The sequence below is a fragment of the Terrapene carolina genome, unplaced genomic scaffold, assembly GCF_002925995.2.
Source record: "Terrapene carolina triunguis isolate 2854851 unplaced genomic scaffold, T_m_triunguis-2.0 Scaffold96, whole genome shotgun sequence".
Lineage (NCBI taxonomy): Eukaryota > Metazoa > Chordata > Testudines > Emydidae > Terrapene > Terrapene triunguis.
Genome location: NW_020664447.1, coordinates 40,810 through 65,711, shown reverse-complemented (window position 1 = coordinate 65,711; position 24,902 = coordinate 40,810). Strand labels below are relative to the sequence as shown.

The 24,902-nt window shown below is 42.1% G+C and overlaps 1 protein-coding gene across 2 annotated transcripts in view; it reads left to right on the top strand.

Moving 5' to 3' along the window:
- The window catches only part of NUCB2 (nucleobindin 2), a 55,631-nt gene extending 37,462 nt beyond the window's left edge, over positions 1 to 18,169 (top strand). Inside the window, exons 11-13 of one of the 2 annotated variants that reach the window (XM_024202175.2) lie at positions 1,527 to 1,697; positions 2,044 to 2,125; positions 13,944 to 18,169. In XM_024202175.2, coding sequence (XP_024057943.2) covers positions 1,527 to 1,697; positions 2,044 to 2,125; positions 13,944 to 14,065 — 375 coding nt within the window. In that variant the 3' untranslated portion in view covers positions 14,066 to 18,169. Of the gene's footprint in view, positions 1 to 1,526; positions 1,698 to 2,043; positions 2,134 to 13,943 lie in introns of those variants that run through there. The other variant, XM_024202176.2, reaches the window with a different exon arrangement.
- The last annotated feature ends 6,733 nt before the right edge of the window (positions 18,170 to 24,902 follow it).

The window sequence follows — 24,902 nt, the reverse complement described above, 5'->3', positions numbered from 1 at the left end:
ATGGCAGGACCAAATACTGTCTAGACCATCCCTGATAGACATTTATCTAACCTACTCTTAAATATCTCCAGAGATGGAGATTCCACAACCTCCCTAGGCAATTTATTCCAGTGTTTAACCACCCTGACAGTTAGGAACTTTTTCCTAATGTCCAACCTAGACCTCCCTTGCTGCAGTTTAAGCCCATTGCTTCTTGTTCTATCCTCAGAGGCTAAGGTGAACAAGTTTTCTCCCTCCTCCTTATGACACCCTTTTAGATACCTGAAAACTGCTATCATGTCCCCTCTCAGTCTTCTCTTTTCCAAACTAAACAAACCCAATTCTTTCAGCCTTCCTTCATAGGTCATGTTCTCAAGACCTTTAATCATTCTTGTTGCTCTTCTCTGGACCCTTTCCAATTTCTCCACATCTTTCTTGAAATGCGGTGCCCAGAACTGGACACAATACTCCAGCTGAGGCCTAACCAGAGCAGAGTAGAGCGGAAGAATGACTTCTCGTGTCTTGCTCACAACACACCTGTTAATACATCCCAGAATCACGTTTGCTTTTTTTGCAACAGCATCACACTGTTGACTCATATTTAGCTTGTGGTCCACTATAACCCCTAGATCCCTTTCTGTCGTACTCCTTCCTAGACAGTCTCTTCCCATTCTGTATGTGTGAAACTGATTTTTTCTTCCTAAGTGGAGCACTTTGCATTTGTCTTTGTTAAACTTCATCCTGTTTAACTCAGACCATTTCTCCAATTTGTCCAGATCATTTTGAATTATGACCCTGTCCTCCAAAGCAGTTGCAATCCCTCCCAGTTTGGTATCATCCGCAAACTTAATAATCGTACTTTCTATACCAATATCTAAGTCGTTAATGAAGATATTGAACAGAGCCGGTCCCAAAACAGACCCCTGCGGAACCCCACTCGTTATGCCTTTCCAGCAGGATTGGGAACCATTAATAACAACTCTCTGAGTACGGTTATCCAGCCAGTTATGCACCCACCTTACATACTGTACTGTTACTATCAGTCTAATCAGGAAACTAAGTGTCATGTTTGTCTCTGACTTTTCATTTTTCCTCCTCCTTGGTATGTGCCTATGTGCCATTGTTAGAGGCATTAGCTAAATAAAATGTAATCTAGGTATTTAAGAACATAAATTGAATAGGTCTTGTGCCATCATGTGGATTATCTGAAAGCCTGTTGCTTGCACAGGCCTTTGAAACAGATAAACATTTTGGCTATGGATTTCCTTGGATGGAGGACAGAATTCAATTAGAAGCAGGAGAAGTGATTTTTTTCACCTCATCCCACATTTTGAGCAGGATTCAAACCATTTCCTCATAAGTAGAAGTGATGAATTCCTTCACAGTACAATATATTTTTGGAAGTATCAAACCAAAATTTTCTGTATTGGTGAATTTTAGAATCCAGCTCGTAGCCATAGTATTGTGAAGATTACTAATTTCCTTTTGCAAGTTGTATTTTTATTATTCCTGTGTGAAGGTTCTTAGTTCTCTACGTTTTCTTGCAGACATTGGATCAACAGCAGGTCTTCACTGAAGAGGAGCTGAAGGAATTTGAAACGCATATTTTGCAGCAGGAAAATGAACTCCTGAAGAAGGCAGAAGATCTTCAACAACAGAAGGAAGAGCTACAGAGACAGCATGACCAGCTTCAGGCTCAGAAACAGGAACTTCAGCAGGTGCTGTCATTGTAATAGGAGGATTCCTCCCATTTGCTGAGCCTTTTGCTGAATTTCCGAAAGGCAAAGCGGTGCTACTTCTGGAGTCGTTGTCCCTTTAGGTAGTGTATGAGCCATGAGGGCTGCAGATGAATTTTAAACTCATTTTTCCTGCAACAGGATACAACCTATAACTCCAGATTACACCAAACAGTGAAGCTGAACTATGTATGTTTCCACTGGTGAAGATCATATGTAATGAGTGTACATACTGTCAAAGGCATTGAATTATGCAAGGTGAAAGGAAGCTGATGCTGCTGAGTTCTCAGACCCCTCTTGTTTTTTCCCCCCACGCTCTACCCATCAGGTTGTACAACAGATGGAACAGAGGAAGCTACAGCAAGGAAGTCCTCTATCGGGACCAGCTGGGGAACTGAAATTCCAGCCACGTATGTAAATTATATTACATTACATTATGGACATAAACTTTTAAATCTAAGATCCCATTTCAAAAGTGGTTTAAAAGCTCCTTTCTCTCTGGTGAAATTGTAAGTATAACTTGTCTGCAGTGATCCATTTTAGGGAAAATTGCTGAGCTTTCTTTAAGAGGAAAGTATTGAAGTTTTCTAAAGTAATCTGGAGGTCTAAGTACATTATTAAAATATCACTAAACCCAATAAATATGAGATTAAATAATAACCTCCCTGGAAAAGCCAGAGTTCACTTTTGCAGAGTTTCTGAGGCATGACATGGTCATAGAGACAGGATTTGCCTCATTTCAGAGTGAGCATGTGTTGTGGCCTTTCAGTCCCCAGAGATGTCCTGAGATCTAGGCGATCCAGAGTCTCAGAGTTTCCATAGAAGGCTGGGGCATTCACAGGGAGCCAGCCTCTGTTTGTTATTTTTGGGTCTCCCTGTGTCCCAAAGAACCTTGGTGCTAATGCTTCACCCTATGCCCTGAATGAGTTTGCCAACACAGAGTGGGAATCTGCAGGAACTAATGCTGTTCTTACCCCCTGTATCCTCCAGAAGGGAGCAAACCCTGATCCCTGACCTTGTAGGTATTCTTTCCCATGGGTATTTCCTCGTGGATTTGCTGGGTGGATCTGTTTATTTATAATAGTTACAAGGTGCCTTTCACTTTCAGCCAGCTGCTGAAGATGTCTTCATTGAGTGGCTGTCCCCATACCATGTACCACCAAATAGCTGGCAAAAATATGTATGCAGAGGAGAGGTTTCAGTGCTGGATTTTTTATTTGCCCAGTGAAGTGAAGAAGTTTTGATTATCTTTTCCTGTTAGAAGAGCCTTTATCCATATGATCTACCATGATTATCTTTTCCTGTTAGAAGAGCCTTTATCCATATGATCTACCAGCCTAACACCTTCCCTTTTGAGATCCAGATGGCTGTAGGTCAGCGGTTCTCAAACTGTGGGTCAGGACACCAAAGTGGGTCACGACCCCATTTTAATGGGGTTGCCAGGGCTGGCATTAGACTTGCTGGGGCCCCGGATAGGGAGGCCAAAGCCTGAGTCCCCCTGCCTGGGGCCAAAGGCGGAGGTCTTCAGCCCGGCACAGTGGGGCTCAGGCTTCAGTCCTGCAGCCCGGAGTCGTGTAGTAATTTTTATTGTCAGAAGGGGTCATGGTGCAATGAAGTTTGAGAACCTCTGCCATTGGTTACTGGGATCCCCCATGCAAAGGAACATGTCTGGGACACCATCTGCTTCCTTCTTCCACACACCTCTAGGTTCCCCTCCCATCTCTGCATATCCACAACTCTTCCCTGGCTGCCTTCTGAAAGTTTATGACCTTCCCATTGTGTGACCTCTTGGGAACAATGATACTGATCTACTTTGTGAAGTGCTTTGAGATCGATCATGACAAGCACTATGCAAGAGAATGATTGTGCTTCTTCCCAGCCCCAAACTGACCAGGAAGCTAGTGGATGGATCTGATGCACAATTTTCCAAAAAGGAAACAGTGCTTAGGAAATTTAATCTCTACTGCAGCCCATTGCTGTGGGAATCAGATGAGACTGCTCAGGGAAGGATGTACATGAGATGCAAAACCCTCCAAAATGTGACCAAGTAGGTGTACAGGTCAGCTACTCAATCTGCACACCACATGTGTCAGGAAGGGTGTTCTCCCAGCTGGAGAAACAAGACAAGGGTGTTAAATTACTTGTCTGAGGCCACACAGTAAACCAGGATGAGCAAATGCATTAAAACTGGGAATAGAACTCAGGCATCCTGGCTCCCTGGTCTCTGCTCAGTTCACTAGACCTGCTTGTTTCTCTATCATTCTTAATTTAGAAAAGACAAGTGCAAAGTGCTTCACTTGAAGGGGGGGGAAAAATCAAATGCACAACTACAAAATGGGGAATAACTGATCAGATTGTAGTACTGCTGAAAAGGAGGAGAGGGTTATTGGGGATCACAAATTAAATGTGAGCCAACAATAGGATGCAGTTGTGAAAATGGCTAATACTGTGGGGTGTATGAACAGGAGTGTCATTAGACACAGGAGGTAATTATCTTGGTCTACTCAGCACTGGTGAGGCCTCAGATGGTGTACTGTGTCCAGTTCTAGGTGCTACACTTTAAGATGCAGACAAATGGGAGAGAGTCCAGAGGAGAAAAAAAATAAAATGATAAAAAGTTTAGAAAATCTGACCTATGAGGAAATATTTTTTTAAAATTGGGCATGTGTAGTCTTGAGAAAAAGACTGAGGGGGGAAACCTGATAAAAGTCTTCAAATGTGTTAAGGGCTATTATGAAGAGGAGGTAATCAATTGTTCTCCATGTCCATTGAAGGTAGGCCAAGAAGTGATTAGCTTAATCTGCAGCAAGAGAGATTTAAGTTGCATATTAGGAAAAACTGTCTACCTATAAGGATTGTTAAACTTTGGAATAGGTTTCCAAGGGAGATTGTGGAATCCCAATCTTTGGAGGTGTTTAAGAACAGGTTAGACAAATACCTGTCAGGGATGGTCTAGGTATACTTGATCCTACCTCAGTGCAGGGGGCTGAACTGGATGACCTCTCAAGGTCCCTTCCAGCCATACATATCTGTGATTCTATGGTAACTAATCCAAAAAAACCCAAAATCTCTGGAGACTGTGTTTAAGCATAGAATTAATAACAGTTTTCCACAGTATGTCAGTATGTGTGTTCATAGCTAGCAATAGAGAGTTTAATACTTTTGCTGAAATGGTTTAAAAAAAATGTAAAATTAATCCAATGAATGATGGGTGCCGGATTCCCATAGGCTTCTTTGAAAAAAAATCTCAGCCATATTAAAGATCCAGAGGTAAAACAGAACAGTCATGTAGCATCGAAGACTGTTAGATACAAAAGCTTGCTGTACATAACAATCTTATTTTAAATTTTTTGCTGAAGTCGTTCATGTAGTCTAAAGCATGATTCTGTTCTGAAAGATGATTATGTAAAAATGGCATCATGGGGTTTGCATGTTTATGGTCTCAATTCCAATTCAGACCACTCATTTTTCCAAATAAAAAGGATGTTTTTCCCCCCTAACTGCCAGGCATGGAAACTCAGCTTGGAATCTGAAAGTCAAGCTGGTTTGCATATTGTCGTGTGTAATAATTCAGCAATCTGAATTTATTTAGCAGTTCTGTTGATCATGTGGAAGCCAAAATAAAACCCAGCTCAGTCTTTCTTAGCTGGGCTGGCTTTGCAGGGCATGTAGGGTAAAGAATATAAATAGGTTTGTCACCAAAGTCAACTGACATAGCTGAAATATACACTAGGAGCAGATTTGTTTAGTAATGAGGTGTCATTTGTACCTGAAAATTCATATTTCCAGGAGTTTGAAAAATTGGATAAGAATGTGCAAAAAAATGGTAAAATAAAGAAACATAGGATCAAACTTCTCAGAGGAGGGAATGGCATTTGAGATTCATCTGCAGTGTTTACATATATGTCTGTTATGTATAATCTGCACATGCAGGGTGTGGTCCATTAAAGTCAATGAGCTTTGGTTCAGATCCACAGTGGTTGTACGCAAAATTCTGTGAACACAACTTAGCTCTGGCCACCTATGAAAATTAGTCCCATAGTTTTCCAATAAAAAGTTAGAACTTTAGGTTCCTCTTATCACTCCTCCTTTTTGCTAAAGTTTGTCTAGTTAACTTTTCAAAAGATCATGGCCAAGCACTTGGGTATAGTTTTATATTTAACATTTTATGATATTTTTTAGGAGCTGGAAAACCTTTCTGCATCAGGGCATATATCCCAATCTGTGACATATGGGTTGCATACTTTCCCATGGGTCATGTACTTCTGTTGAGGTACTTTGAAAATTCTCTTAAGCAGGTGGTCAATCAAAGTGGAACTTTCAGAAGCACCTATATCACTTGAGAATCCTAGGGACTTGTGCCCCTAAGTCACTTAAGGAAATTACACTCTGAATGACTGGCCATCCTGTCAGCAGGTTAGCACATTGTGGATGGTCATGGCAGGTTGGTCCTTCACATAGTACAGCCCATACTAACTGCTTCATGTTCCGATTGAGAAGAACAAACCCAGTTGTTGTAAATTGCTGCACATGTTTCATATCAGAGAAACTGACAGGTACTGAACACTTTTCAGTATATATTTCTCTTTTCTGCTTTGAATGAGTCTTGCACTTCCCACACACCTCACACACTTTTATTCCTGAATGGGACTGAAATTAACCTGGCTTTGTTAGCTTCCATGTTTGAGCACCACTTCTTCACACCCAAGTTCAGTGATTACAGTTCACTCTTAAATACCCTGCAGTTCAATTGCTAAGCCACTCAATTCTGTAACTAAAACTCAAGCATAACTTTAGGCTCATCCTGATCCCTGAACTTCTGAAAGGAATAACAGATTGTTGGGTTTAGTGAACAGGTTGCTGCGTAGTGTTGGTGGCCTGTGATATACAGGAGATAAGACAAGATGATCTAGTGGTCCTTCCCCATCTATGGCTCTGAAGTTGCCAAAACCCTATATATAAGAAAGTAATTCTGAGAAACATTCCATGCTGTCTTCTTAACTGTCCATTTGCTGTTCACGCCAGCACAGTTACCTATGTTTTTCATCAGAGCCTGGTTCCCAGTGTTGTCAAACTCTTTTCCACTTTCATGTAATTCACGCCAAATGAGAAGTCTTTCATATCATATAAGCAGGGGGAAAAAAGGAGTAGAACAGGTGCTCTCCTGTGTAATTTATGCAAATATCTATAATAAATGAGTTTTGTGGCAACTTTTCATTGTCCAGTTTTCCAATGAAAGTCTCCCTGGTCTGGGTTATGCAATCTGATTATCCATTGACAGGGTAAAGATCAAGCAAAGTGAAAACATTCTGTCCAGTAGCTGCAATAGAATCATAGAACTGGAAGGGACCTTGAGAGGTTATCTAGTCCAGTCCCCTGCACTCATGGCAGGACTAAGTATTATCTAGACCATTCCTGACAGGTGTTTGTCTAACCTGCTCTTAAAAAACCTCCAATAATGGAGATTCCACAACCTTCCTAGGCAATTTATTCCAGTGCTTAACCACCCTGACAGTTAGGAATTTTTTCCTAATGTCCAACCTAAACCTCCCTTGCTGCAATGTAAGCCCATTGTTTCTTGTCTTATCCTCAGAGGTTAAGAAGAACAAATTTTCTCCCTCCTCCTTGTAACAACCTTTTATGTACTTGAAAACTGTTATGTCCCCTCTCAGTCTTCTCTTCTCCAAACTAAACAAACCCATTTTTTTCAATCTTCCCTCATAGGTCATGTTTTCTAGACCTTTAATCATTTTTGTTGCTCTTCTCTGGACTTTCTACAATTTGTCCACATCTTTCCTGAAATGTGGCACCCAGAACTGAACACAATACTCCAAGTGAGGCCTAATCAGCATGGAGTAGAGCGGAAGTATTACCTCTCGTGGCTTGCTTACAACACTCCTGCTAATATATCCCAGAATGATGTTCACTTTTTTTGCAACAGCATTACACAGTTGATTTATATTTAGCTTATGGTCCACTATGCCCCCAGATCCCTTTCCGCAGTACTCCTTCCTAGGCAGTCATTTCCCATTTTGTTTGTGTGCAACTGATTGTTCCTTCCTACATGGAGTTCTTTGCATTTGTCCTTATTGAATTTCATCCTATTTACTTCAGACCATTTCTCCAGATCATTTTGAATTTTAATCCTATTCTCCAAAGCACTTGCAACCCCTCCCAGCTTGGTATCGTCTGCAAACTTTAAGTGTACTCTCTATGCCATTATCTAAATCATTGATGAAGATATTGAATAGAACTGGACCCAGAACTGATCCCCGCGGAACCCCACTCGTTATGTCCTTCCAGCATGACTGTGAACCACTGTGATTACTCTCTGGGAACGGTTTTCCAACCAGTTTTGCACCCACCTTATAGTAGCTCCATCTAGGTTGCATTTCCCTAGTTTGTTTATGAGAAGGTCATGCGAGACAGTATCAAAAGCTTTACTAAAGTCAAGATATACCATGTCTACCACCTCCTCCCATCCACAAGACTTGTTACCCTGTCAAAGAAGGTTGTGACGTTGGTTTGACACAATTTGTTCTTGACAAATCCATGCTGACTGTTACTTATCAGCTTATTATCTTCTAGATGTTTGCAAATTGTTTGCTTAATTATTTGCTCCATTATCTTTTCGGGTACGGAAGTTAAACTGACATAGGTGACATTTTGTCTTCAATCACTGTGTTTCCACACACAGTATTCTCTGTATAGTTCTGTTCACTGTCACTTATCCTGATTATCCATAAAATTAGGAACATTTGCTCCATAAACAGGGAATTCTCATTCACCCTTGTGAAATACTGTACGTAGTAGGAGAAGAGCTAGAAGAGCAGGGACAAAAGTGAAAAGTAGGGTTGAGGTAGAGAAAAGGTGGTGTTTCTGAACGTCTGGGAAAATCCAGAATAAACTCCACTGACTTAATTGGAGTTAGTTTAACCGATCAAAATATGGGCTAAACAGGTTACACAATCACACAAACTTGTAGAAAGTGTAGAACCCGACCTCCGCACTTTTGTGAAAGTGAAGGGTCTAGTTAAAGATGCCGCTGGCAATTAGACAAGTGAGGCTAGGTCTACACTACCCACCTGAATCGGTGGGTAGAAATCGATCTCTCGGGGATTGAATTATCGCGTCTCGTCGGGACGCGACAATCGATCCCCGAATCAACGCGCTTACTCCACCAGCGGAGGTAGGAGTAAGCGCCATCGACGGGGAGCCGCGGAGGTCGATTTTACCGCCGTCCTCACAGCGGGGTAAGTCGGCTCCGATACGTCGAATTCAGCTACGCTATTCGCGTAGCTGAATTTGCGTATCTTAAATCGACCCCCGCCTGTAGTGAAGACCTGCCCTCATACCCTTAGGTCTTGCTGATGCTGTCACCATTACTAGGATAAGTACAAAGCATTTATACGAAGTTTCTCATATGTTTTTGGCATAAAACACATCTCAATCAATTACAATTATTTTAAATGCTTACTGGAGTTTGTGTGTCCCCAATGTTTGTTCATCAAGTTAATGTGATGGAAACCAAAAGTAGCCAGTGCATTTTATCTGCCAAATCCTTGGCTCCCAACAAGAGGAAACGAGAGAAAAAGGGAAGAACTGATTACAGTTCTAAAGTTTCCAACCAACTATGATAAGTGATGTTATTCAAGGGAAGGTGAAGAAATAGAGAGTTCACAGATTGTGGACACGCTAGGGAGTAAAGTTCAACCAGGAGTTCACATTTTCAAAAAAATGACGACACGTCTGTTTATGGATCAAAGGTTCACTTTACCCTTGTTAACGTGACACATTTCAGAAAGGGCAAATTAATGTAATCTCCAAAGAATCAAGATGATAAACAACATAATGGACAGAATGTTTCAGAGGGAAACAAATGTGTGTGGAAATCGCTAGTAATCCAAGAGGAAATTCTACATGTCATAACGTGTTTATAATGTAATTTGGATACTCTCATCCTTGCGAGTGTGTGTGTGTGTGTGGGCGCGCTGTTGCTCCGGTACATGAATAATTGATTCAATTTGCATAAACTAGGCCATGGAGACTTTTGCTATTAAATCAGACATTTGAAAGGGATAGTAAGGGTGCCAGGATCCTGACAATGGTAGCCAGACCAGAGTCAGAGTAGCAGAAGAGTTCACAGTCAAGTTCCAGGCCAGGGTCAATACCAAGGATCAGAGTCAGGTTTCAGGGTCCGGGTCAGGAGGCGAAGTCTAAATCAAGCCAAGGTCACAGAACAGGGTGCAGGAATGGTTGTGGCAACTACAGGAGATCCACACTGTTGCCTGGACACTTCTTGGAATGCCCCTTGGGTTTATATAGGTGGGGAGCCATGAGGTAGCACTTCCCATGGTCTGTGTCCACAGTAGGTCATGGGTAGTGAAGCACAAGCTGATCATAGCCGCTGCTGGGTGGCAGCATAGCGCCATCTGCTGCCTGGCAGCTTGCTAGGCCTTGGTTCAAGACCCATTAGAGATTAGACCTTACAAAAAGGCCATAAAATCACCTTAGACAGTTTTCCTTTTTTGGTGCGAGGATAAGGAATCATTCTCTTAGGCCAGGACTACACTGAAAAATTAGAGTGACCTAACTATATTGCTCAGGGCTGTGAAAAATGTTGCACTCTGTATGATGTAGTTAGGTTGAACTAGCCCCCTGTGTAGATGCAGCTAGGTTGACAAAAGAATTCTTCTGTCAACCGAGCTGCCACCTGTCGAAGAGGTGGATTAATGACTTGAATGGAGAAACCTCTTCTGTCAATGTATGAAGTGTGTACATTATTGCACTGCAGCAGCAGCGTAGCTTTTCCGCTACAGTGGCGGAAGTGTAGATGTACCCTTAGGCTACGTCTGCACAGGGATAAAAATACCCACGCCTGGCACGGGACAGCTGACAGGCATGTGGGGCTGAAAAAAAAATTGCTGTGTAGATGTTCGGGCTTGGGCTGGGGCCCAAGCTCTGGGACCCCACAAGCCCAAGCCTGAACATCTACACAGCAATTTTTGGCTGCACAGCACAAGCCCTGTAAGCCCAAGTCAGTTGACCCGGGCTAGCTGCAGCTGTGCCAGCCGTGGCCATGCCGCATGTCTTTTATCCCTGTGTAGATGCACCCTTAGTATTCTTCCTTGTGAAAATGGAGTACTACAGCAGGGAGACACTTTAAACACACACACAAGTCCCTATTGTTGATGCATTTTGTCTCTCTCTATACAAATGCACTGATTTATTTACTAACAGAATGAACATGACGTGGCTATTATTTTTCTTTTAAAATCACTTGCTGTAGTTTAATTTAAAAAAATAAATAAAGCTTAGGGGAATAGTCAGCTTTATGCTCACAAAGGAAAAACATGTATTGTAGGGGAATTTTGATACTACTGAAATCACTGACAATACCCCATCTTCATATCTCTGTTTAAACCCCTCTTTTTTTGCTCTTCCCTGAGACAGAAACTGAAATGTGGTCCCTTTAATCCTGCATTGGCAGGGAGATGAACTGAATGACCTAACAAATCTTTTTCATCTGTAACTGCAGATTCTTATGATTCTTTCCCGTTCTGCAATCTTGCATGCTTGCTTTCTCTCCTCACCGTCAATAGTCTGAAGGAACATTTATTTAGATTGTCATTGCTTTTAATTACAGCCTCTTTCTTTTAATCTAATCCATCCCTGTTACACTCCATTGTCATGACTTGTAAGCATTGCTCTACCCAGTTTTGCACGGCCTTTTTCTCATCTCTGCCTATAAAACCTTTCATACAAGTATCTCAGATGATATTATAAATACAAGAATGTACACAATTGGAAATAAAGATGTAAGAGCTGTTTACTGTTTTAATTTAAAAACCATAAAAATGTAGGGCTAGAAGGGACCTCAGAAGGCCATCTAGTCCATTCCCCTGCACAGAGGCAGGACCATGTATACCTAGACCATCGCTGAGAGGTGTTTGTCTAACCTGTTCTTAAAAACCTCCAAGGACGGGGATTCCACAACCTCCCTTGGAAACTTACTCCGGTGTTTAACAATCCTTAGATTTAGAAAGATTTTCCTAATATGGAACCTAAATCTCCCTTGCAGATTAAGCGAATTACTTCTTGTCCTACCTTCAGCGGACATGGAGAACAATTGATCACCATCCTCTTGATAACAGTCCTAGCATATTTGAAGACTGGTATCAGGTCACCTCTCAGTCTTGTGTTCTCCAGACTAAACTTGCCCAATTTTTTTTTAATCTTTCTTCACAGGTCAGATTTTCTAAACCTTTTATCACTGTATTGTTTTGCTCTTGTCTGCACTCCCAATTGCCCACATCTTTCTTAAAGTGTGGCACCCAGAACTGGACACAGTACTCCAGCTGGGGCCTCATCAGTGCTTAGTAGATCAGGACAATTATCTCTCATGTATATGACATGACATTCCTGTTAATACACCTCAGAATGATATCCCTTTCTTTCACAACTACATCACATTGTTGGCTCATATGTAATTTCTGATCCAGAACAACCCCCAGATCCTTTTCAGCAGTATTACCACATAGCCAGTTATTCCCCATTTTGTAGTGGTGCATTTGATTTTGCCTTTCTAAGTGAAATATTTTACACTTGCCTTTATTGAATTTCATCTTGTTGATGTCAGACAATCCTCCAATTTGTCAAGGTCCTTTTGAAGTCTAATCCTATCCTCCAAAGTACTTGCAAGCCCTCCCAGCTTGGTGTCATCCACATGTTTTATAAGCATACTCCCCACTCCATTATCCAAATCATTAAATAAAAATATTGCATAGTACCAGACCCAGGACAGAACCCTGCAGGACCCCACTAGATACATCCTCCCAGTTTGACAGTGAACCATTGATAACTACTCCTTGAGTATGGGCTTTCAATCAGTTTTGCACTTATTTTTTCTAGACCACATTTCCCTAGTTTGCTTATGAGAACAGCATGAGGGGCTGTGCCAAAAGCTTTACTAAAATCAAGACATATCACATCTACGGATTCCCCACCATCCACTAGGCCAGTAACCCTGTCAAAGAAAAAAATTAGGTTGGTTCGGCATGATTTGTTCTTGACAAATCCATGTTGGATATTCCGTATAACTCTATTATCCTCTAGGTGCTTACAAATGGATTGTTAAATAATTTGTTCCAGTATCATTCCAGGAACTGAAGTTAGGCTGACTGGCCTGTAATTTCCCAGGTCCTCTTTTGTTCCCCTTCATAAAGATAGATATTATGTTTGACCTTCATCAGTCCTCTGGGATCCCACCAGTCCTCCATGAGTTCTCCAAGATAATCACCATCAGTTCTGAGATTGCTTCATCTAGGTCATTCATCAGGCCCTGCTAACTTAAATATTTATACAAAGAGTCTTTAACCGGTTCTTTTCCTGTTGTGGACTGCGTTCTATTTCATGCAAATGCTATGAAATGTCAAGGCACGTGACAGAAAACATTTCTATGGAGACATTAACATTTCAGCGTTGGATGCCTACATCAGAAATGACAACATTTTAAACAAAAATCTGATTTCTATCAAGTGAAGAAAGAGTTGGGTGCATTTGTGACCTCTGCCTTGTCCAATTATCCACCATGCCTGGCTTTGCAAGATACCTCACAATATGCACTTTGTATCCATGATAAGAACTGGTAACTACCTTTGTTGGTACAGAAGATTTAATCTAGATTAAATTAAGGTAAAATACAACTTTGGAGATTCTGGACCCTGTGTTTAATAAATTCAGATTCTGCTAATATAATCTCTCAGCTCTATAGTAAACTTCTATATTGTTTAAATAAAAAAAGCCTCTCTCTTTATTGGGCTGAGTTTGCTCTAGAAGCTCCCCTTACCCTTCACCCTTTAAAAGTTTCTGCTTCTGATTTACTCATCCTTGTGGCATGTGTGTGTGTGTGTGTGTATACACGTGTACATACCTAATTCCTGAACCCATCAATCCCACTGTTGGGCCAGCAGGGGAAAAGAGGAAAGACCCTCCCCCCCCAAAAAATCTATTGAGAATGAAGCAACTGCTAGGCTGGCCTATAATCTAACGTTTAATACTGTTATGGAACCTAATGGTCACATTAGCAAAATCTGGACCATTTTATTTACAATAAGCACATTGCAGCTACACCTACATTGAAATCTTGTCATTTTCTTTCAAGGACTTCTCTAGTTTGGGATCAGTTTGCTTAAAAGATTGACACTGTTTCTTATTTTTGTTTTATAGCTGGGGAACACCAAGTCGGAAATGCACAAAACCATCTTGCAGGTGATCAGCCTTTACCGCCAGGGCACATACCAGTTCAAGAAGCAGCCGCCGGAAGTGATCATGTTCAAATTCACCCTTAACCACTTGTGCCTCAACTTTATACCGTCTTTATTATTTTGGGGGGTGGGGTTGAGGACTTAAACAGAAACAGAGTGAAATATGAACTGCCCACTTTCTTCACTTGCTTGTAAAGTCATTGGGAATGTTACAGCTTTACAATTCAAACCCAACTGATGTTTAAATTAGATTAATTTAATCTTCACTGCAACAGTGAGAAAGATAACAGGCAGATCAAATGCAGGCTAAAAGGGAGCGGGGGGTTGGAGGGGAGGAATGGAAGAAATTAACAAAAAAGCAGCATCTCTCCATTTTCTGTAAGCAAATCTCCAACAGCTCAGTCCCTGAAGCACAGAAGTCCTTATTACCAATAGTTAGGCATTAATCAGAAACTCGCTTTCTGGAGAAGCGGAGAACTTGACTAGAGATCCGGCTAATCCTGTTCCATATAGCAACACTTTTCAGAAGCACTAAACTTCAGAATTTGGGGAAACTAGGCCCAGGAATGGAGGTCTTCAATTTCCAGTACTGCCAACCCTTTTCTCCTTTGAGACCAAATAAAAACAAACCTGCTCTGATTAATTTCAAGAAATCTGCACTTTAAAAAATGTAACTGCAGCAAAGAATTTTAGAACAGTGAATACTTTTCATGTTTACAGATAGCTATGAACTTCACTGTAAGCCTTCAAAACAGAATACTGTACTTATGGTGTGTTGATTTGAACCATCCTCCTTGTTAAGATGAATCCAGTGTAGCAGCTGGGTGCTCATCTTGCAGACTGGCTATTAAGACTATATTCTTGTCCCTCTTTCTTTCATTATCTTCTAGCTGCTCTCAACATTTTGCATGCTATTAAAATGAGGGTTTTTTTGGTCGATGAAAAAATATTGTGAGAAATAGAAAAGGACTGTCTTTTTCTGTGCATATTATCCTACCTCCTGTGGTAAAACCTTCCTTTCAAAATCCACAGTATGTTTCAAACAACTTTTTTTCAGACATGACATTCTGACTGCTAGAGTCTCTCTGGTTTCACATTGTTAGTTCTACAACAATTGGTATAATTTTATGAAATTCCCTGAAACAGGCACATGTCATGACTGTATATTTTTGGTATTGGTATCAAGCTGGTTTCTTCAAGATAACCCAAGCTTTTACAAGAAATTATTTGATTTACCTGTGAATTTTGCTAAAATGTAGAAAAAGATCCATTGCGTATTTCAGACCTAAAGGAAGCATCTTAAAGCCCAAACCCAATTCCTTTAATATGAATGTTTTCCCTTTGTAGAAAGCTGGCTCTGATTTTTTATATAAACACATCCCTCCCTCCAATCGGGATCATTCAGATTTCCTTCCCATTCTATAGCTACCTGCCAACAATGTCACTAAGTGGAATGGGTCAGCTTTTAAATAAATAAAAGTAAGCCTCTGTTCTGGAGAGATGCATGCTAGCATGTATCATAGTAACTAGAGAAAGATGGGTATTTGCAAAGCAGTTCAAGCAGTATTTTTTTCCACAGAAGAACTTTCAGACATTTGTTTTGTAGCATCTTAGAAATTAGAGATTAGATGTCCTTCACCCCCCTGCTAATGCAGACTTCTTCCTGCAGGTTGGAGCATATTCCCTTTCTCCAATCTAGATTTAAATGATTTGTGTTCTTCCTTGAGAAACAATTCCACAAGGTCTAATGGAGCTCGCTTGTCAGGATAATTTTCCTGATAATCAGTTCTGATTTCTTTCTCCATTTCATCTTGTTAATTGTATTTAGGCCACAGTTCCTTTCCTCCTTGGCATTGACACTGTTCAAGCAGTGGTAGGTTTCTTTCCACCTCACCTCTTTCATAGTTTGCTCAAGATGTATAACATTTTAAACCTTTCCTCAAATCAATCCATCCAGGTCCTTGGTCTTTCCTTGTTACTTTTACATCAGTTTGATTTATTTGTCCAGAGATCGAATTACTTTTCTGCAGTTCCAACCGTTTGCTAGGAATCCCCCCATAAAGGAGGTTCGGGGCAGTTGTAGCCAGGTCCAGTAGAGTCATACTAGCATGGCAGGACACAGGTTGGCACTGGGACCCCAGATGTAGCACAGGGCCTTCTCCAATGGATGGCCCTGGTGTTGGGTTTGTAAGCTGATTCTTGGGAGATGAGAGTTCAGCCACACTGTTCAAGAGGAGTCCATGAGGGGAAACTTGGGGAGATTTGCTCCCTCCTCCACATGGGTTTTACCGCTAGAGGGGTGATCCGACCATAAGTTTGCATAACACCCAGAAGGAAGGAACAGTAATCCTTGTCTGAGGTCCCCAGGCACTGCTGCAATACAAATAATAATAGCTTCTCTCTGTGTTAAGTCTCTGCCATCACAGTTGTTTTCAATCCCCAATAATTCAGTATAATTATATATAATGCAGTACAGATCTTCTTTTAAATGCAAAATAAAACTGGATTTGCCACAAATTACGCCTACACCCTATGAGACACATGCTCCAAGCTTAGTAACTGCTTTACTCAAACATTAGATTCCTCCCCCTGCCTCCCCGTTTAAGGGCAGAATGGTCCAACTCTACACCACTGGTCAAATCCTATTCTTAGTGCAACATCTATTTAGTTATGTTCTGATTGATTATAATAATCAGTATCTTATTTTTGTGCTTTATGGGAAGATGGGCATTATGTAGGTTTATTTTTTATTCCAAACCTTCAAACATCAAGGTATTAATAAAGTACTGTGGTATCTAGGTGCTGAACATAGGTCCTTCCTTACCTTTGTGTCTGCCACAGCTATTGTGACCGCCCTGACGCAACGATGCAGGGAAAGCCAGTTTTCATTTGTCACTTCGTTGTGCTTCACCATTTTTCTGCATGCAAAAATCTCTCAACTATTTTATACTGCAGCTGCATCACTCTATGCCAACCAGTAGGGTGAGCTCCCAGTAAAGGAGTTCACACTGTTGCATTAACTCCTGTGGGTCTACTGTCATTCTGTCTGTTTTCTTTTCATACAATGTTATCAATTTAACCTCTTTAAATAGATTTTTTTTAAATGAGATATAGCACATTTTTACAAGAAACAGGCAGACTTTGGATTGTTGGATCAAATCCAGCTCTAGTGAAAGGTCACCTACTGACAATTGTCTGGCCTAAAACATTCATGACATTAACCAACTTGCTAGTGGACAATTGTCTGTTGCACAAAAGCCCACCTTAAATGGTTCCCTTCTTTACCGTCTGCAAAGAGGTCAAGGAGTGAATGGACATGGAGACTGAATTTATTCTCAAGAGTTTAGTCTTCAGGCCGGGGTTTGGCATATTAGCAGGGCATGTAGGAAAGCTTGCCCTGTTGCTACCCACGCAGCACTTGTTCTAGGAGCAATCATCAGTGCTCTCAATCTGGCACCTTTCTCCAGTACTGAATTCACTTAAGTATTTTTTTGTAAAAACAGGATAAAAAAAATGATGCATCACTATGAGTTCTCCCTCTGTCAGGAACCCTCTGCCTTAAAAAGATGTTGTGCAGGGTGCCTGAAATAATGCTTATAAATGCAATGTTTGTAGCTTTAATTACTTGTAGCATGTTACTTTCATTTTTGCTATTTCCTGGATGAAACATTTTATTGGGGATGCTTTCTTATGCATGGAAAGACTAACAAGTATTGCCCACTTCAAGCATGCATCTCAACTGAAGATTTTTGTCACCATGGTACTGATTTCTCAGGAGCCTCTCAAGGTCATAAGTATGAATAAAAATGATGTTTATAGCTAAATGAGGGAACAGAAAGTGATAAATGGGTCTCTTACTAGATTTTCAAAGCTATACCAGGGACTGAAGTGTCATGGATACCACTACTTTCAGGCTTACTTGGTTTTATTTTGTCTTAAAGGCCATTAAAAGAAAATTTAATGCAACTTGGTTTTGACACGAATTCTAATACTCTAAAAGATGTAAACATTGAATTTCACATTTTTTTTAATTTTATTGTTGGGGATGGGGGGGCAGGGAAAGGGGTAGGTTGGTCAATGTTGTAAAAATTCATATTCTCCGGTGCAATATTTGTAGAAAAAAAATGTTGTCCCCCTCATCCTTCGTATAGATTAGATTTGAACTGGATTAAATTGAAACAACTCAAAGCAAGATATCTGGTGTTTCCTTTTTACCAAATTGTGCCTATGAAATTGGAGTGGATGACAAAGGGGTGATCACTGAGTTAAGTGAAATAATTTGCATGTTATTTGCCTCTTGATGAAGGAGGCAAGTTAATCAACAGAAAGGACCTTCAGATGATGGTGAGAGTCTGATGTAAAGCCACAACTGCAAGAAAAGTTACAGTTAAGGCTGCAAATCTATTCTTAACACCCTCTGGTGTTAGCAGTAGTTCAGCACATACACACTATGTCTGACCAGCCTCTGCATGACAACCCCTACAATTCCTAAACACGGAGACGAGGGTGCCAGTTTTTGTGGGTCAGTTCCCGATCTGCGGAGCGGGGATTAACCCCCCCGACAGACCCAGAGAACCCGGGCCGGTCGGATACATTTCCCAGGCGCTGCCCGAGGGGCACTGAACTGTGAGTGGCTGCACAGTGCCTGCAGCCCGGTCACTGCCCTATATAGTCACAGCAGCCGCCTGCTGGCTCCCATCCCCTGCCCGGGGGCGCTGCCTTATTGGGGCAAGTGTCCGAGGGAGGAAAATGAAGGGAAACCGCTCAGTCCCATCACTACCATGACCTGGGCCAGCGAAGCCCCCAGCCCTACCTCAGAGCATGGGGTGGTGAGCGGACTCTGCCAGGTGGTGCTGCCGGCTGCTCCTTTGTCTGTGTGGTGGGCTCCAGCGTAAAGGCGGGATCATGGGTCCCATAAGGCGGGGGGCGGAGGTGGGGGGCTGAAGGGGAAGAAGGATCGGGCCAACTTTGGCTGCCCCTTGGCAAAGGGCATATAGGGGCAGGGAGGGGGGAGGAACTGGATGGGGCTTTCTCTCCTGGCTTCTAGAGGCAACTTTGGCATTGCTAGGTACTTGGGGGTCACCTGTCATGCTCCCTCAAGGGTCTTTGTGGGCTAACCAAGAGGGCTCCGGGCATGAGGCAGGGCCTAAAAGCTTACTCTCTTCCCCTTGTGCAGGAGTCTGAGATACTGGGCATCTGGTTTTTTCTGGGTATTGCATTTGCAAACATAGCAAGAGGCTGGGGAAAACATTTTAGCTCTTACCAAGAGCAAAACTTTCTGCGGGCTCTTTACATGGCCCTGTTGCCACCCACTCTGGGCTTTTCACTTGGAGTTGGAGTGAGCAGGCATGGAAGGGTATAGGATGGGTTTTGAACCTGGCAGAAGCAATGTCTTTGGCGCAGTTTTGTAATTAGTCAATGAGAGGACTCATTAAACAAAACAACATCAAAGACCCAGTTCTAGGGAAGTTCCTCTTGCTAAATTGAGAAGCACTGCAGAAGGGCAGAAAGCCAGGGCAGCCAGAACAGGCAAAAGGAAGGATGAGAGCCAGAACAGGCAAAAGGAGGGATGGGAGCCCAACAGGTCATCCTGGTTGGATCTTTTCTAGGACGAGGTACAGGTGAACAAAGTACCTGACAAATAGAAATACTGTCTAAACACAGTGACAGCTACCACCACTGCTGCCTGCACAAATTAGTCTTACACATACAATCCCTGTATATCCAGTCTTCACTTAAAACAGTAAGACAGAAACTAAACTATACTTAGTGCCAAGACTATGGGGAAAAAATTGAGATGCAACCTAAGGAAATAATGCCACACGTAGGAGAGGTCCTGCTGGGTAAGACAGCTTGCATTACATTTGAGAGACAAGGTGGGTGAAGAAATAACTTTTATTAGACCAACTTCTGTTGGTGAGAGAGACAAGCTTTACAGCCACTCAGAGCTTTTCTTCAGGGCTGGGAAAGGTACTCCCAGCCAAGATGAAAGGTGGAACAGATTGTTTAGCATAAGTAGTTAGCACATATTATAAGGGACCATTCAAGGTAGAGTGGCCCCCTTAACACCTCTGCAGTCATAGGACAAAGAAGGGGTTAGTGGGTTACAGATTGTTGTAATAAGCCATAAATCCAGTGTCTCTGTTCAGTCCATGATTTTTAGTATCTAGCAGAGTAATGAATGTAAGCTTCCAGGGTTGTCTTTTGAAAGTGCTGTGTAAGTTTCCTTTGGGGATAGGTCAGTCCTCTCAAATGAATTCACACAGGAAAATGATGAGTGTTTGTCTTTTATCACCTGTGGGTGAACCCTTTTTACAAAATCATCACTCTGTATTATTGTATGTGAGCCCAGTATCCCTGAGAGTGGGGAGGCCGTCAGATTATTTTGCCAGGCAGGGCCGCCCAGAGGATTCAGGGGGCCTGGGGCAAAGCAATTTCGGGGGCCCTTTCCATAAAAAAAATGTTGCAATACTATAGAATACTATATTCTCGGGAGGGCCCTGTGGGGCCCGGGGCAAATTGCCCCACTTGCCCCCCCGCCCGCCCCAGGCGGCCCTGTTGCCAGGTGACAGATTACCACCCAGTACAGTGCCAGGTGCGCTGGATGAGAGGCTTTGAAGAACTCAGGCTGCAATTAAAACCCAGGACCCTCAACTTGATACAGCAACAAATCTGTACCACAGAGTAAGCCAGGTGACATTTACACCTGAATCTGAGGACCATGCATTAGAGTTCACTATTGAAGTCATCCATTGCAACAGAACTATATGTGCCTACCCCCTCATCTTAAAAGGTTAATATTTAATGATCTGCTCTTTGTGCAAGACATTCCTGGGTCTCTCTGTTTATGGACTTCACATTATATGGGAGTGGCAAATGCCTAGAGTAGAAGCTGATGCTGTTTGGACCAGCATTAATTCTCATGGGGATATTTGTGGGATGATGTATTCCTATGAAGAGAGGATATTTAAAAGTATTAAAGTTAAACATGTTTTAAAATTGGCAGCATGGGATAACTTGCACTCGAGTGTTAACAGAATTGGCCGAGGACCTCTTGGAGCCACCTGTATGTGTTGATTTTTAATCAAATTTGGACTAGTGAGCAAATTCCAGAGGACTGGGGGGTGGGGGGAGAAAGCTAATGTTATGCCAATGTTTAAAAAGGGCACATGGGATGACCTAGGTAACTATAAGGCAGTTAGCCTGACATTGATCCAAGGCAAACATCAGTCAGGAAAGGCTGAATGGGGCACAATCAATAAAGAATTTAAGGATGGTAGCATAATTAATGCCAGTTAACATACTTGTATGGAAAATTTGTCTTGTCAAGCAAACAATGTTATTTTTTTGATATTACAAATTTGGTTGTGTGATGAAGTGGGGGATTGTCTTGTTTTTTCCTTGTTTTCCAATGGTTTGCATGCAGAGGGAGTGGGACTCAGTGTCCCAGTGTACTGGTTTAACGAGGTGAGGGGAGAGGGGGTTTGTTGTTACAGAGGACCAGAGAGGGAACTTGGGACCCCAGCCGATGGCCTGGAGGATGGACACCCCACTGACTGGTGACCTGACGACCCAGAGACCCAACTCAGGAGTCGCAGCCAGTTCTGGCCAGTGGGAGGACAATGGGCTGTAAAGAGAGGACCCCGGTGACCTATCCAGCCGGTTCCAGCCAGAGCGGGCCAGAGGACAGAAGAGAGGAGAGGAGGCCCAGGCGACCCGGTTTATGACCTTGTTTACCTGGAGAGAAGACAATGGACAGAGGCGGGGCTCGGGGGAGGTGATATCAGATGCCCAGCTGGGAAGCAGGGGGGGGGTCTATGGGCTGGTGAGAGAGAGCAGGCAGAGCCCACCTGGATGCAGGGGAGACTGGGATGTGCTGTGCTTAGGGAGGCCAGGCCTGAGGCCCTGAGAGTTTCCTGTGCTGTGTTCAACGCTCAATAAACCCTCCTGTTTTACGCTGGCTGAGAGTCACTCTGGTCTATAGAACAGGGTTGCATCATCCCCTTCGGGGGTGGAAGCCCCGGGGGTCCAGAGCAAGTGGACTCCCTGAGGGGACCCACAGCGAGAAACACGTGTGCTAAGGCTCAGAGAGGTGCGGCTCCAGGAGGTGGAGGGGCCTAACCCCGAGAGAGAGTGGACCCCCGAGAAGGGCTGTCTCACTGAAAGGGGCACCCCCCACGGATCGCACGGGGCCAAGAGTGGGCACGATCTGTGAGTCTGTGACAGGTTGATTAAAGGTTACTGTTGATACAATATACTCTGACTTCTGTAAGGCATTTGACTTAGTCTCACATGACAATCTGATAGAAAAAGTGGGCACTATACAAAAATCAATGTAGCCCATATTTAATGGATTAAAACTGGTTAACTGATAGATCACTAAGAGTAATTGTAAATAGAGAATCATCATCCTATAGGGGTGTTTCTGGTGGGGTCCTGCAGGGATCTGTTGTTGGCCCAATCCTGGTCAGTATCTTTATCAATGACTTAGAAGAAAATATAAAATCATTGCAGGTAAAATTCGCAAATGACACAATGAAGAGAACAGGTCAGCTATGCAGCCCAATCAGGATGCTGGATAAGCTGTGTTTATTTGAACACTAGTCCTTTTCAGCCAACCAAATGCAAGGTCATGCATCTAGGATGAATGGTCACACTTAGAAGATGGGAGACCCTATCCTGGAACGCAATGACACTGAAGAGGACATACACTGAAAGGTGTAATTATAGAAAACCAAATAGCTGCCAGTGTGATGCTGCAACTAAGACTGTGAACATGATCCATGCACAGATAAACAAAAGAATATCAAGTAGGAGTAGAGAGGTGGTATTACCTCTATATACAGCACTGGAAAATCTGTTACTGGAGTACTGTGTCCATTTCTGGTGTCTCCAAATTAAAAAAGGATGTTGACAAATTCTTGTAGCTCAGAAAAGAGCTACATGAATTATCTGAGTTATGGAAAAATACGCCTAATACTGAGAGTCTTAAACTCTCAATCTATTTAGTTTATGCAAGAGAAAGTAAACAAAGGACCTGAATGGACAACAAGAACCTAGCAGTGCAAAATGGGGGTAAAATGCTATTATTCTTGTTTGGCAGAGATTTCTGGAAATAGATGGATTTTAATCTAGGACAAAAAGGCATAATAAAATCCAGTGGTTGGAAATTGAAACTCAACAGATTCAGACTGGAAATTCTTGTAATGTCTTTAATCTACCTAAAGGCACAATTGGCTCAGTTTGCCATTGCCCTGCATCTTGTATATTTAATTACACTAGTACAAAGAGGGTGCTAGACATTAATAAACAAGAATAATAGCATTTTACACTTACTTTGAACTGGTGTAAATGATTAAACACAAAAATTCCCAGCAACAGTCAATAGAGCCGAGTCTCTTTCCTTTATTAGCCTCAGACCCTCGGTTTCCTACTTCCTAAGCATCACTCGTAGTAGCTATCAATGTTACCATCTATTTGATATAATTCTTACATTGTCTTCTGTTTAGATCGATCATTTGCAAATACTATACCATTTCTAATAGCTTTCTTAATTCTTAATTTGTTTTTTTTATAGGTAAAACACATTTTTTTCCAAACCTCTTGCGGGTTTTCCAAATGTTCTTAATTCAAAATATGCTGAGTATGGAAAACCCCTCCTCCACCAATAAACCCTTCCTGATTCTGTCATCATCCTGGAACCAACAGAGCTAGATATCTTTGGGATAGAAATCCATGGCTTTGCAGGTTTTCCAAATGTTACAGGTATTGTTCTTAATTCAAAAAAAATGCTGAGTATGGAAAACCCCTCTCTCTAACCTCAAAACCGTGGATTTCTATCCCAAAGATATTTAGTTGTGTTGGTTCTAGGATGATGGCATAATCAGGAGGGTTCATTGGTGGAGGAGCCAGAGCTGGATACATATGGATTTTTCTACTTGTCTGATTTTCTGCTAAAACCCACTGCTCTGGATTATGGCAAACACATTGGTTTCATGGTGAAACACAGGACTCTGACAAAGCCCATTACAAAAAAGAAAAAATGTGTATCTAAAACTCCCAGGTATATATAACAATTCTACTGTCACTTTTAATTTTAGGGTAAAGTACAAAGGTGTAAGTTATACCACTCTGCTACAGTGAGTAGGAAGTCATCTTTGGTGTGGCCTGGTAGAGTTGCTGCTATTGATGTCCCTATTTTATATTTTCTGGCCAGGGCAAATTCAGATTATAAATGGGACCTATGAGAGCCCAACAGATGAAGACTGCCAAGGAGATATCCTGAATCAGTGATCAAAATGTGCCTTGACCATGCCCCCTTCCTGGGGAGCACCAGCTCCCTTCAGGGTAGCACAAACCCCATCTCCTCCACTGGTGGGCTTTCTGCCCTGGCCTCCTCTATCTGTAAAAGGGGTACAATCATGTTTCCCCTCTTTTGTAAAGAGCTTTAATATCTGTAAATGTAAAGCATTATACAAGTCCAGAAATATATATAAATATAAAATCATATTTATTATTATTAGCCACATCCCAACACTAGATTTTTTCTGGAGGTCTTGTTTTCTGCCTCTGACAGACAGCAGGTTTTGTTTTCGTCAAGATAGATTTGGGTTTGGGCTAATAATGGAGGTGTCTGAGGAGCAAGGGGTTTAATCATAGTCCTAGCATTCTCTTAGCCACAGACTCCTCTCTTGCCTTACCCCTGTGAACACACACAGGAGTAATTTGGTGGCAGTGCAGAATCAGTCCCCTGCACTCCCTGTTCAGTTCAGCATGTTTAATCTGGGCAGTACTCTGCACTTGCCCTGTGCAGGATCAAGCCTAGCTGCTCAAGGCACATAAAAAGTGTGCGTACGCTATTTCTTGTTAGTTACTTTGCTGAATAATCATACTGATTACCGGTAGTTTCCAGAAATTTTTA